The 15,580-nt window shown below is 32.4% G+C and overlaps 1 protein-coding gene across 1 annotated transcript; it reads right to left on the reverse strand.

Moving 5' to 3' along the window:
* On the reverse strand, positions 1-14,112 carry LOC133192019 (ubiquitin-conjugating enzyme E2 E1-like). The gene is made up of 5 exons (XM_061327851.1): positions 13,988-14,112; positions 13,453-13,655; positions 6,960-7,010; positions 6,233-6,365; positions 1-1,649 (listed from the first exon to the last, which is right to left on the reverse strand). The coding sequence occupies exons 2-5, from the start codon at positions 13,647-13,649 to the stop codon at positions 1,398-1,400; spliced, it is 633 nt and encodes a 210-aa protein (XP_061183835.1). The 5' UTR covers positions 13,650-13,655; positions 13,988-14,112; the 3' UTR covers positions 1-1,397.
* Between the last annotated feature and the right edge of the window lie 1,468 nt (positions 14,113-15,580).

A 15,580-nucleotide genomic window follows, 5' to 3' on the forward strand; every position in this document is an offset into this window, starting at 1 on the left:
AACTTTATTCACATAAAACATGTGACCATTCATACACATTTGGCATAAAATCATCCGCACACATCAATATCCACATTCAATATACACCCATTTTCACACTAAAACATGTACCTACATACCTGATACATCTAAGAGGCCATTTTATATAGAATTTGGGTTGTACATTATACAATGTACTAAATAAGATCCAATTTTGAAAATTTGCTCAGCAATACACACACAACCCCATAAAAAGTCAACATAAATAAACCCCATAATAAAATGCCTGAGAAAATGAAACAATATACACTAAAAAATAAATCGTACAGGTATGTAATATTGTTATTAAACTTTGAAAAAATTCTCTTGTACAAAAGTTCTGACTTCAATTTAAAAGTGTACATTACATACATACTGACAATGTATCATATACCATTACATACACACTTCAAGTTTTAAAAAAAGACAACCACTTACATGTAGGTAAGCACTTGACCAAACAAAAAAAAATCTTCGACAAAATTCCAAACAAGATCACAAAATGTTGCAACCATGCAGTTATCATTTTCACCATTCGCTTTTTTCCCACATAGCATTCTTATGTTGTTACGTATCAAATACCGGTATACAGTTACAACTCGCATGGAAATATGCATACACTTATATCAAACGACAGCTCATCATTTGAAGACGATAAAGATATTATGCTTCAAGCATTCTTTCAGATAAATAACAGGCATTCTTTATTAATACCCATTTTAAAAGAACTTCACTGTCACTTCAGGAATAAAATTGTTAAATTCTCTAGAGTTTGTTATCAAGAGAAAAAAACTTTTATCACGAGTACATGCATGTAACATATACATGTAATTCACTGATAGTAAGCATTATGTAATTATGTATTACAGTAAAGTTTGTCTATTTAAGTAAAATAATATCTTAATAAAACATTCTAACCATGTGATCCGATAAAAAACATCTGAAACTAGTGATAAAGGTAAAACTTTGCGATAAAGGTAAAACTTCGCTTAAAAAATAACCAAAAACCTAAGCTGGCCACAATTAATATTTCATTTGTTAATTTAACATTCTGTTTCAAACATACTTTTCAACAATACTGTGTGAAAAAGAATTCCAAGATTTTCATTCAGAGTGTTTCTAATTTAAAACAAAAAAATAAGGTCCAAATTATAACAAATTTTCCTTTTCTATCAACATAATATTGTCAAAATAAAACTTAAAAAGTGACGAAAACTTCATAAGGAAAGTCTTTGGAGTAAAAACACTGTAAAAGCCATTTCATCACAAATTTAAAATGTTTCATACATTAATAAAATGTTTTTGTATATATATGAAGAACTTGTGAAGTACATGTGACAGACAAAATTAGAAATGATAAATAAACCCTCGGATTCCGATCAGAGTCCTGTGGCGAAGCGTTTTGTCCACTGTCGAGCCACTCTATCGTGTTCAGTTCTATTCTGAGTGTATTGTGTAGCGATGCTTCCAACCAATGGATCGGCAGGGTTACAGTCCGTGAGAAGTGAACAAATTGACAACAACACTTTGGAGATAGTCAAAGCAGGACTCCAATTGTCCTTTAGAATATCCAAACAAATCACTCCTTGGCTGTTGATATTGCAGTGGTAAATTCGAGTTCGAAATGTCACCTGAAAATAGAATTAATTGAGTCTAAATGTATGAAAAATTAATCACTTCATCTTAAGTGGAAAGCATGTGGTGTGTTTACTCATCAAGCAAAATGCAGCAGTCCTTTGGTTAGGCCAATGTTTCAGGTTGGGGTAATTAGAACATCTCTGATCAAAACATACAGCTATATAGAGCACACTCACTGGATTCAGTATAGCAGGGTTTTAAACTACTCATTAATTAGTGTACTGATACACAGAGCTGATTACACACTTTAAATCTGGAAAAAGGTCTCTATAAAATAGTTAATTTACAATTATTTACATCTCAAAAATTATTAAATTTCTTTGATAAGATAAATCTTCAATGGAATAAAAGAAATACAGTGACAGTTTGTAGCGTAATTTTATGTCATCCAAAAGATCAAATGGCCTTGTATTTTCCTAATAAAGCAGCAGTGAAAGCATTGGTTTCTCTTTCAGAAGCAGTCAAGCATGAAGATTTTTTTCTAATTTTATTAAACAGGTGGTGAGGCAAAACCAACTGTACAACAGGGAAAAGAAATCCAGATTATTGTTTTTTATACCCAGCAGACATTGAAATTTTTTGCAGCACGATCAAGAACAATGCTGTCTGTGTTTTGAACATATATGACTGACTGATAACATTGCTCAATCTACGTACATAAACAAATGATAACAATGTCATAACTGCACTCAATGCTTATTATTAAATTTAGAATACATACAATGTATTATACATGAAGTAGGCTATCCTGTAATAACTCTTTTCAATTTCCCCCTTTTCACATTTCTTTTAAAATCTTCCCAAAAGAATTAACATGACAAATCAAGTTGATAAATCAGTCTGAAAGAATATCAATTCATTTTTTTTAAAGATACAAAAGATCTTGTATGGTAGTTGACATTTCAGCACATGCTGATGGTATACATAAACATGATAATGACATTACATGTACATACTGTCACACACACACATCTGGAAACATGACAAAATACATCAAAACTCAGAGCTGTTTTTAAACCCAATAAATTAACACTTAATTGACTGTACATACATGTACATACTTATTTATTAACACTTTCATCTACCTATAATGAATCCAGTCAATTTACACATACTGCTGTTTGTTCTTTCAATCCAACATCTTTCTACAAATAACAAATTGTGCACAAAGCCAAGGAACTGTATCTAAATACAGTCAGAGAAAATCTACAAAGTGGCTTGAAACCAAGTAACGAGGTTATAGCTGAATTGATTTTAGCTCATTGTGTATTCCTACTTGATACTGCCATGAAATCCTCACGGCAAACCTCTTACGGTGAAACACATCCTTCATTGGATTTCCTATTTCCTTCCTACAGAGATATCTCACTTTTTCCACATCTCCCAACTCCCTGCAACCTCAATTACTTTCTCTCACACTCACAATTTTCTATATTCTTAAAAAAATATACCATCTATTTTATAAATTACTTTCTTACCAATTTTCTGTTTAATTCATATTTGAAAAATTATGCAATTTGCCATAATCATCAAGTGTGCAAATTAATATTAGTTCCAAATCTATTTTTTTTTTTGTTTGCACAAAAGCAAGGCTCACTTAGGGCCTTTTTTTTGGCCCTGTGAATTTCTGGAAATTCAAAATTACTCAGTTTTTTTTAATTACGAATTAAATTTGGTGTGCATAACTGCATATCTATTGAAAATGACGTAATTTTCTTGCTATAGTCAAACTGTCATGAAATGTGCCATTAATATTCCCATTTCCTGAAAATTCATTCAAAAATAGCCAAAAATTTAAGCTATTTTTCAATATTCTGTATACAGCATAATTTCTGATCCAAAATGTGAAATTCTATAATAAATTAATAGAGCCGTTTCTGAAGATTATAATTAAAAGCATATTTTATTTTTGGATTGAGGGGTGTGCCCATATTTTAATTCTTTGCTGAAAGTACTCCAATACATCTGCAAAATTCAAGAACATCACATTTTCACAAACCCTGTATTCCAATACCTGGACTCTCAAAGGAAACTTTGTTGCAGGAGTGAAAGCACTAAGTCTTTACTTTCTGTCAATGTTAGGACAGATAATGAAAATCAATTAATTGGTTTAAGGAAAGGGCCATTTTATGCATAAACTGGACCTAACTCTTTTTATGCCTAAATGATCACCATATGGTATGTACACAGATAAACTGAGATTTATTTATTTTTTTTAAATTTAAAGTAAAATAATATTTAAGTGCTAAATGATCATTTTTTGCATTGCACTGTGTCATAAATTTACAACTAGGTTTCATGACAGTATAAAGTGTGTGATGCATATTAATCAATTTGTTTGTATAATTCATGTCATTTACAACACAGTGCAATTAAAAAAAATAATAATCTGATGCCTTACATTAGGGTGCTTTAAATATATGGTAGCAATCAAAATGCAGAATTGCTTATTTGAACAAATTATTCTGACCAAGCAGTTACCCAGTTGCATCAATATGCATATTCATTTCAAGTTCTTTCTATACAGTCAATAAACATTTATGGTACGATTAACTAAGGGAACTAATGGTCCTGTGTACAGTTCTTGACTTCGATATTTCAAACTCTTAGATATCTTGGAGGTTTTTACTTAGTCGCACCATGTTCAAAATATTGAGGTTCATTGTTCAAGTTAAATTACTACTCTAACAGCTTATTTATTTTGAAAACACTTGAACATATGCACATTCATGCAATTAAACTGAGAAGGGCAGGCCTGTTATATATTTTAGTAATAAACCCAGACATTCTTTTTCAATATTTTTTCAGGACATCAGTTCATTAAATTTTACAAAATTTCGAATCCATATCAGGGTTTAGCACTAAGACTCATCTAATCGACCAAGTCCACTAAATGAGTGGTCCACTCAGATAAAATGTATGTGAACTGAACTTGGTTAAAAAACTTTTAACTCCCATTTCAGTCTTTCAGAAATCTTTTTATGATTTTTTTTTATTTGTCTGACTGTAAATATAGAGCCATCCTTTGTAAAGGAAAATTCCTGGCATATAATTGGCACAGTTGCTATTTTTATCCAAAGCTGTAATAGACATGTTGCAGTCAAAATTAGCTTTGTTCAGTATCAATATGGTATAAATAGTTACTGAATAATGCATTCTTGAATTAACTTATTAATATTTAGGATAATTATTTTATTATTAAAGTTTGTTGAATATTCTTAAGGGCTTATAATAATATATTATATTCTAATATATATTCTAATATTCGCATGTCCTGATGAACCCTGACTCAATTGGCTGTGACCTATTGAACATTCTGTCAAAATCTTGACATGTGAAAGAGACAATGTCATTGTTAAAGTATGGATTCAAAAGTTACCTCATTAAACAGGCACAGATCCAAGATTTTTTCAGGAGGAGGGGATCCACCCAGTTCAAAAACAAAAAAAAAATCCAAATTTTGGAAAAGGCACCCTTGCTCATCATAACCATGCATTTAGTTTGTCTGCTAAAACTACAGGGGGAGAGAAGAAGATTTTTAAAGAATTAATGGATTTTCAAAGTACAATCAATACAGCCCTATCCAAACACCACAATCCCTGACCCTGTGACCATGAATTTCACAATTTTGGAAGAATCATCCTTGCTCATTAAACATGCACTCAGTTCATCTGCTAAAGTTATAGGGGGAGAAAAGAAGATTTTTAAAGAATTGATGCATTTTTACTATATAATCAATAGAACCCTGTCCTAACACCAGAACTCATGATTTCACCATTTTGGAAGAAGCACCTTGCTCATTATACCTGCATTTAGTTTGTCTAATAAAACTACTGGGGGAGAGAAAAGATTTTTAAAGAAATTATGCATTTTTACTATAATCAGTTGAGCCCCACCCTATTACCAGAACCCATAAAACACAATATCATTATAATGATGCCAACAGTTTGACTGATTGATGTCCAGAAGTATAGAAGATTTTAGAAAACTGCATTAATTTTGATGATTTTGGTCCCACCTCTCAAGCCCCATGGGGGCAGGTAACTTGAAATTCACAATATTTATTTCCCTATAACCCTAGATACTTCATCACAAAATTGGTTATAATTAGTTCAGCCATTCAAGAGAAGATAAAAATGTTTCAAAGTGTATGACATGAGGATGGACAAAAGCAGATAGTAACAGGTCACCTGAGTGACTCAGGTTTTGTGATTTAAACAATAATAAATTAATTTATTTGTTATAATTTACAAATGTATGAAGACATGGCTAGGCTTTGTAAAGTGAGCTTCATTGTACAAAAGATGATGCAAAATCATCAATAATAATTAATGAAATTTTTCGGTCAAAATTTCAAACACTTCACAAAGAAAACAGTTTTTAAAAAATCATGATAATAATCATGATAAAACAAAGAACATGTATGTATCATAAGCCCATTGTGAATTTTGCAGCTGATTACATCATTCCAACTGATTAATGTTACCATAGGTTAGCAGCTTGCCAAATCTAGTTTAAATACAATGTGCAATTTGTCTTGTCATGCCACTTTATTGACAATAAATAAAACATGTACCTTTGGTGGCTTAAATGGATAATCTGCTGAGAAATGAATGTCCAGAAAGAAGACTCCTCCCTCATACACAGATCCCGGGGGTCCTAAAATGGTGGACACCCACTCATACATATTGTCTCCCTTTGGACCAGCACTGAAAAATAATAAAGTATACAGGCATCTAAAGCATCATCTACAGAAAAATAATCCAAGATTATATCTTCAATAAAACTTTATGTTGAAGTGTGTAGCTGTGAAGGGTTCAATTCATAAAAGTACTTTAATGTACTTGTATTGTACAAGTTATTTGGGTCATCATTATGGGGCCACTTTACTCAATTCTTTTGCAACCTTAAAAGCAGTTTAAGAATCAAAATTCAAACAAAGCCATGAAAGTTAAATTACATACAGTTTATGACCAAATAATCTGGCAAAAGAAAATTCAGGATTTCATATCAATGTTTGGTTAACTTCAAAACTACACCTCATTCAGTTGCAACAGATATATCTATAACCACTGCACAAATGCCCATAGAAAGGAGAATTAAACCTTGAAAAAATCAATAAGGATCAAACATAGAGAACCATTAATATTCAACAGTGTTTACTACATCCACGTTAGAACAGTCCATCATGAAAAAACTGAATATAAATATGGTAATTCATACAGTGTACATTACAGAGATATTCCTTTGTTTCAATGCAATGGTAATTCAAAATCATTTAATAACAATTATAATTAACTAACCTGCAGTTTGGAGGTGGGTCAATTGTAATCTCTGCTAATTCTTTCTGAATTCTAAAAGATACCAAAGATAATATAAACATGTATTAAAATGATGATTACTGAAAAAAATATTGTAAATTCAAGAAATTCATTAAATCAATTCCTCTAAAATCAATAGGCAGCCACATGAACAAAACTGCCCAACTGAGTGACTTAGTAACAAGAGCAGGTAATAAGTTTGAGAATCTAACAATTTTGAGTACTTGGATTTCCAAATGTTCTCTTTTTTTTCAAATTTTCATCAATTTTAAAGCACATTTTGTTTCACAGAGTATATAATAAGCTTGTGCTTTTATGTTTCCCAAACTGAAAAATTTTACAGAATTACATCAGAATTGAAAAGAAAAATGCTCTACTTTGTCTCCCTCTTGTGGCCTCCATCAATGATTTGATTCTGAATCAAAATTAATGATGGTTTTAAAACAAGCTTAATTAATCTTAAGTTCTGCAAACTATCACAATTTTAACTGTGTTTTGATTGTTGAATCAAAAAGGGCCATATTTGGCCTTTACCATACCTTGTCTTTTAAAAATTTAACATAATTCCTACAGCTACAGCTACTGCTTGCTTTCAATCTCTATTACCCTATATTTCAAATTAACTGCCCATGCCCCTAAAAGTGTTCTCTATTGTGATTTCCAATCTGAAAAGATAACTGCCCCCACCCAAACTCCTACTGGTTACTGCCTCCTCATATAGCATTTGCATAATATTTTTATGCCCCTTTTTTCGCAAAAGTGAGGTAACATTAAATCTCTTCATCTAGCTGTGTCCGTCTATCTGTCACAAAAACACTGACAGCATTAGTCATAGCAGATGAGGCTTTCATTTTTCACAAATGCATTTCCTTTGACAAACACTTTCTGAATATACTATGATTTATGACCTCATAACCTTGACCTTGAAGTTTGACTTACTTTTCAAAAAAATTTAACCTTTGCCATTGTTTTTGAATGAGAGAAGATGGAGTCTTCATATTTCACATGTGTATTACCTGTTCAAGACTTTTCCTATAGCACTTTAACTTTTGATCTCATAACCTTGAAGTCTGGCTACTTTTCAAATATTAGAACCTTAGGTAATTAGTTTCTGCAACTGCAACAATAGATCACTGCACCTCAATAATAAGACACTGAAAACGGGGGACCACAATTTTCTGAAAATGATTTTTTCATTTCATTTGATATCTTACATTTAGAAATGATCCTCTCATTTAAATTTTAAAATCTCTGTACCTATATTTAAGAAATAAACAACAATGTTAAAAAGTTCTCTGGGAAATGAACTTGGTTGGTCACGTGATCAAATCCTGTGAAGCCCGAAGGGCTTCTCAGAAGATTTGATCACGTACCAACCAAGTTCATTTCCCAGTGAACTTTTTAACATTGTTGTTTATTACTTTTATTTACATTTGAGACAAATATTCTGAAAAGAACTGCATTTATTACACGAACGGCCCGCCGTATTGCTACGTTGTGACGCGCAATGACCTAGAAGCTGTTTGGTCTTGAGAGTTCGCCTCGCTCCAACATTTGAATACTTACATTGATGTTCAGCAGTCCAGTTCAGGAAATATCTGTTCCTAATGCAAAACAATGATCGCTACTGACAATAATCTTACTATTATTGTATGAGTTCTTTATATATGAAGTCAAAAGCGGTGCTATCGTCTTCCGTTTACATACCTTCAGAGGGATTTCGGGTTAAAAAGGTAAGCGTGATTTTAGGCTTTCTTCGCATCGAAGAAAGAACAAATGATCATTTGTTGAACGAAGAAAAACATATATGTTCCAATAATTTTATCTTTTTCATCGCTTTAACGGGTTAGAAGTTCCGAAACCAGTGTCACCGTGACAGAAATATGTAGACAGATATCATCGCGCTGTGTGATTCGGTCATGCCATGACCTCTGACCCCCAAATAAGTTCATACAGAATTGAACATATTTTCTCTTCAATAGGTTCATCTAAGAAAAATATTTGCAAATGTAAATAATAAACATTACATTCTCTGAAGGAAAAACATATTCTTTATCTAAAACAAAATTGAAGATATAAGTATTAATTTTCACTGTATATGATTTTTAGTGATATCCATACATGACCTTTGTTAGATAGTTCTAATTTTTAAACCTTTCAGCTTTTGCTGTTAATTAACAATTTTTTTTTACAAAGGAATATATAGGATAAATCTTTAAAAAATCTTCTTCTCAAGAACAGCAAAGCCATTTGTTATATTGATATGGAGGCATCATAAGGTAGTGTAAAATTCTAGTCCCCCCCCCCCCCCCCCCCCTGTAAACTTTTCAATACTGAACTGATTTGTGTTTTTTCCAAGCCAATGTGCTCAGGTGAGCGATGTGACCCATGGGCTTCTTGTTATTAATGTTAGTGCTGTGCGATATTAATGGTTAACCGCTGAATCCAGATTTCATGGTTCACAATATGCATTGCGGTACTTTTTTGTGAATACCTGTTTGGGCTTGATATTCTTTAAAACGTTACAAAGAGTTACTTGCCCTTTTTAAAGTAAAATATGGCAGCATAAGACGTTGAATTGATTAGAAACCAAAGGAGAACAGCTGCTACATGAAACCACTTCAAATTAAAGCTGTATGTGACTACTGCAAGGAGATTATTAAAAAAAATTTGTGGCACAACAAACTCAACTAGCCACATGCCCCAGCACCACAGGGCTGGGCAATGCTGATATCAACTCCAGAACACATATTTGTGTTTTCATAGTTTGTGTTTTCATATAAAAGAAAAAAACAAATATGAATATGAATTTTATATTGTAATAAATTGCAATAGAAAATTTATCATTGCAATATATTGCGATACGATTTTTCAGTTGTGATACCCAGCACTATCTAATGTACATATATATGGTATTTTTGTCTTATTTTCTTTCATCTTTTATTTACAAGTCTACCTGCTATTAAAAACTATTAATTAAAAGTACTTTTTTATTATATATTAGAAATTTTTGTATAATTCTTTAATTCAATTCACCTATCAATTATATTATATACATTGATTAATTGACATAATTGAATTACAAGAGGGCTAACTTTTCTTATAGCTGTGTAAATATTCCCACACATGATTAGGGCCAAACCCTTAGTCAAGAACCCCTGTGTCCGGGGATTTGAATTTCACAAATTTGGGAGCACTCTTGCTCATCATAACCATGCACGTAGTTCCTCTGCTAAATATTCAAAAGAAGTTTTTTTCAAATAATAAATGCATTTTCACTAAATGACCAGTGGAGACCCACCCAACTCCAGAACCCTAAACCCTGGGGCCATGAATTTCACAATTATGAAAGAAGCACTCAACATAGCTATGCACTTAGTTTGTCTGCTAAATACACAGGAGAAGAGAAGAATGTTTTCAGAGAATAAATGCACTTTTAATTTATGATCAAAAGAGCTCCTCCCTATCACCAGAACCCCTAGGCCTGATCCTTGGGCCATGAATTTGGAAGATATCTATGTACTTATTAGTTTGTCTGCTAAATAAACAGGGAGAGAGAAGCTTTTTTAAAAAAAATATTCATTTTCACTATATGATCAATACATCCCCATCCTATGTAATTCCAGATCTCGACTCAGGAGCCATGAAATTCTCAATTTTGGTAGGAGGCTCAATACTTATTACAATCATGCCAACAGTTTGACTGCCTGGAGTCCAGGAGTAAAGTAGAAGATTTTTAAAGATTGCATTTATTTTGATGGTTTTAGACCCATCCCTCAGGCCCCAGGCAGCAGGGACCATGAAATTAAAAAAATTTGTTCTACTTCACTCATACATGCTATATGCCAAAATTGTTTGAAATTGGCTCAGCAGTTCCTTAGAAGAAGCTAAAAATGTTAGCCCACCATGGATGACAACAGAAAGCAAAAAGTGACGTAATTGACCTAAAATCAACAACAAACAAACAAAACTATAAAATGACTGGCTAAAACTGACACATTTCATAAATGGTTACTCTATTTTAGCATGGTGTTTACTTAGACTTTAATATATAAAGTTCTGAATTAATACACTAATTTTCCTGTTTATTGGTGAATTACACCTGTGGCAATTTCAAAATACCTTAATAAAATGCCACACTTTAGAAAACTGATCTATGTTTTTGAGCATTAATGTGTGTGTCAATGCTAATTTAAGTAACATTGCTAATTAATCACGTACACCATGATACCTGCTTGTGTTTATGTAAACATGATAAATCTATAGTACCATTAAATGTTATACATATTTAAACTGTATATTTGTAAGCAGTACCTGGATCCCAAAACAAAAAATTAATTTAAACTTCAAACTGAAAAAAAATCTAATTACATGAAAAAAGACACATTTTCAATTTCACAAACAAAAATATAGATTGTTCACCCCTGGCTTAGATAACTACCTAAATAACAATCTATCAGAGCTTTCAAAAAGATTAGAAGTAGATGGTACTTTTATAGAAAATAGGAGGTACCATGTGGAAGCGAATTTTAATTAAATGTCTTATAAAATTTTTCACCATTGAATATTTTGGCTGGTACAGTCATGATTTCAGCCGGGTAAATGTACCAGGTACCAGCAGATTTTGATAGACCTCGCCCCAGGATCATGAAACATCTTAAGCTTAAGTCAAAATCTTTATTTTATATCAAAATGTTGTAGAAGTCAAGCAGACAAAAATTAAAATATTTTTCAATATTGCTTCACAAAAGTGTTCTTATCTGCAAAGTTAGAGATAAATTCAATAAGTAATAAATATTTTACAGGCGATTGAAAATTTGACTTAAGTCTAAGTCTGTGTCATGATCCTGGAGCCAGATGTATCCAGTCTGGATTCCTGTAGATTTGAGGGTCAAGGTAACAGGAAAGTCACAACTATGACTGAAAGACCTGCATATCTCTCATTGCAAGATCCATAGAGCTGCATATACATGTATCAGAAAATCCTTTTTTCTTGATAATAAATTACCAATCAGCGATTAATGTGCCCTTTCTGATACTTGCATGGTAAATAAAAGGAAAAGAAGTAATTTACAACACAATGTTTTAAATTTGCCAAAGAGCGGGTTCAGAGGCTTCATGAATTTTTATGACTTGATGTCTGGACAATAGTTTATCAGCTAGGGTGGCTTATATGACATACATTGATGCATAGTTGTGTCTTTTTTTTTTTCTTTCTTTTTTTTTTTAAGTGAATTCTTTTTCATCTCAGCATTACTTAAATAGAAAAATATATATATTAAATACATATTTTCAAATGTATTAGTTCCAATGATGAAAAACTTCAACACCATGGAAAGGAATGGAAAACAGATAAAATACACTTTGCTTGGTGTACTTTTTGGGGGGTGGGGATGGGGGGAGATCCAAGATAGGATCATCTATTGAGCAGAACTTTTCACTTCAAAATATGTAACAAAGTACTTTGACCTAAAAATGCTAAAGGTGTTAAAAATTTAAAATGAACAAAGAATTCAAAACCTTGTTTAAAGGTACATAATCTTTCTGTTCATTCATATAAACATACAAAATGTTGCTTTAATGCTTATGATTTTTCAAAAAGATATGTATTTTATAATTAAAATGCAAGCAATTTTCGCATAACTTGCAGGGCAAAATTGGTCAAAAAAGACATTACAACTCGACAAATTGATAGAAACATATCTAATTTATAAATAGTGTGCCATTTTTCCATAAATAAAATCTCAGTAAAGCATCTCCAACACACTTGGAGACGTGATCATCAACACAGTGAATGCAGGCATGTTTTGTTCAATTTTGTGGAATACTTGTTTTTTTTTAATAATTTGTATAATTCAGATGCCGATTTGGTCACGTACTCAGGATCTTATGCATCATTTCCTACTTATCCTGGACCCATACAAGGCTTCAAAGTGACCACCACACCCCTGCATATTTCACACATGCTGGCTACACCTGCAACCTTCTTTTAACTCATGTCTTATAATTCCTCTTTCCCTTTTAGTTTTGGTGTAATTTTATTCTAAAGCCATTCAGTTTTATTTGTACAACTGACATATGTTTTACTTTTAAAATGACCAGCCTCTGACAAATTCACCTGACATAGGAAATCCCCACAAAGTTTAGTGTATAAAACTTCTTCTGGCATGTATTTGACCTTTTGACCTTTCTACTGTTAAAAAACATTGAACAATATCTTGTTAACCATGAAGTTTAAACCAGCATGATGCATGTTAAAATGATGCTTAGAGTTCAGAGATTCATAACATAACTAAAATAAATAATAAAGTGTCACCGATTTTAAGAACCATGACAAAATATCTTATATGCAAATGAGGCAGATTTCTCAAAGGCCTTGTCATGAGTGCACTGAATATTATCGTTCCTCAAACATGCACCATCAATACTTAAATAATAAATACCGTGATCAAGATATTACAGGAAGTGAATATACCTCTTCATGCTTGTTCCTGTGGGTTTAAAGCTTTTCGGGGCAGACTTGGGGGCAGGGGCGGGGGGCTCCAAAACAACTGAAGTGCTGGGTCCATTCGCTTCCGCAGGACTATCAGGACCTGAACTTTGGGTACCTTCATTCTGTCCCCCTCGGGATCGTCTACCCCTGCCCCTACCACTTCCCCTGTCTGAAGACATTCCTGGCTGTCAAAAGATCAAACGACACGATAATTGGATCAATGTGTTCCTATTGATTTTCATCAACATTGTGGATATTATGGCCTCATTATTGAAAAAATATTAATAGACATGACAATGAACTATTAATTATACTTCTTTAAAGACAGATTAAGTTCTTCTGCATCGAAAAAGTAACAAAGTGGTTAGAAGAATATAAGCAAGCACTTGTCATGAATAGCGGACTCCGTGACCGATCATTGTAACAAAGGCTTTAATTTCACAAGCAAAATACTCCATTGTATTCTTCATTGAGTATATTCAAAATTTGTACATATATTCTTGAAGATATCACTTACCTATTTACAAGAAAATCGATGAGAAATAATCCAAATATCCACAGGAAAGTCTAAGGAAAATATTAGTTTATCTGTAACATTAAAAACGTGCGATTTGCCGATGAATAGATGATTCTGTTTACCTCCCTTGTTCAGATTTTTCCCATGGAAATCTAAATAAACAATGATATGCATATATTTAATTATATCAGAAGGTGTCAGTGATTAAAATTAATTAAATAAAATTCTAAATTATGTTGATTTATGACCAGGGGTGACAAACTTCTCCGTTGTATATCCGAATACTTTAGGAATGACAGGGAGGTAAAATGAACAGCACAGATCTTAAGCAATGATTAGCTTCGCGTACTTTATTTATAGTGTACACAGGGAAAACTAACACAGAAGTTATAACACATTACAAAGTCTCCAGGAAATTTTTTTAATTGACTCATTTTAATTAGATTTTCATATCAAGTGAGTTGATTAAAAAGAACACACACTGATCAAAAACAACATGATCTAGAGCCAGCTGGTCTTGACTTTTAACAAAGTTCAAAACACTCCCTTTAGGCTTAAGAAAGTTATATTTATTATTTTCCGCTCATATTTTTTTTTTACTCCAAATATGTAAAAATATGTAAAATTCATCATGAAAATTTCAAATATGAATGAAAAGTAAAGATAAACTGAAAAAAAAGTTAGCCCAAAATAAAAAAGTACTGTTCAAGATAAATCGTTTTAAATATCTGAGATTTAGAACAATGTCATGCGCGGATCTAGGGGCCAGAAGGGTCCGCATCCCCATCCCACCCCTGGGATTTTCAGTGACTGAATTTTCATTCATAGCAGGGTAACCATTTACCAAAAAATGACTTGACTTTGGACCACCCCCCTCCCTCGAAAACACGGACCCCAAATAAAATGGTGAGGATATATATATATATATATATATATATATATATATATATATATATACGCCGCGAGTTGCCCTCCTAACTCCTACCCCCCCCCCTCCCCCGAAATAGCCGGGATATATATTTTTACATTCAAGTTTAGAATTTTGAGAATATGAAACTAACTAGATGTGGTTGGTCAAGAGCTCAGATCTGAATTAGCGCCCAGACAGATTGTGAAGCTATAATTTGCTGACTCTATAATAAACATCATTCAACTTTAATCGTACATGTTTCTCTTCCAATTTAGTTTTACAGTAGAAAAAGCGAGATCGCTATCCTATCAAGGAAATTCCGAAGTCTCAGACAGATCCAAGAATTTTTCCCGGGGTGGGTCCACCCCAGTCAAAAAAAATCCAATCCAGAAATTTCTTGACAAGCAAAAATAGTAATGATTTAAAAACAACAACAAACACCCCCCCCCCCAAAAAAAACAAAAAAAACAAAACAAAACAAAAACAAAACAAAAAAAAAACAAACAAACAAACAAAACAAAACAAAAAACACCCCCCCCCCCAAAAAAAACGTAAAGTCCTCTCCAAAACGTATCAAACCCGGAGAATTCTTGACAAGAAAAAAAAAGATATTAAAGTAAATCGTAAAAAAACAAGAGGCCCAAGGGCCTTAACGGTCACCTGAGTATAATAAAACAATTTAG

Source organism: Saccostrea echinata, unplaced genomic scaffold (assembly GCF_033153115.1).
Source record: "Saccostrea echinata isolate AGI-Se365-2 ecotype Australia unplaced genomic scaffold, CSIRO_AGI_Sech_v1 ptg000025l, whole genome shotgun sequence".
In the NCBI taxonomy this organism is placed as follows: Eukaryota; Metazoa; Mollusca; class Bivalvia; order Ostreida; family Ostreidae; genus Saccostrea; species Saccostrea echinata.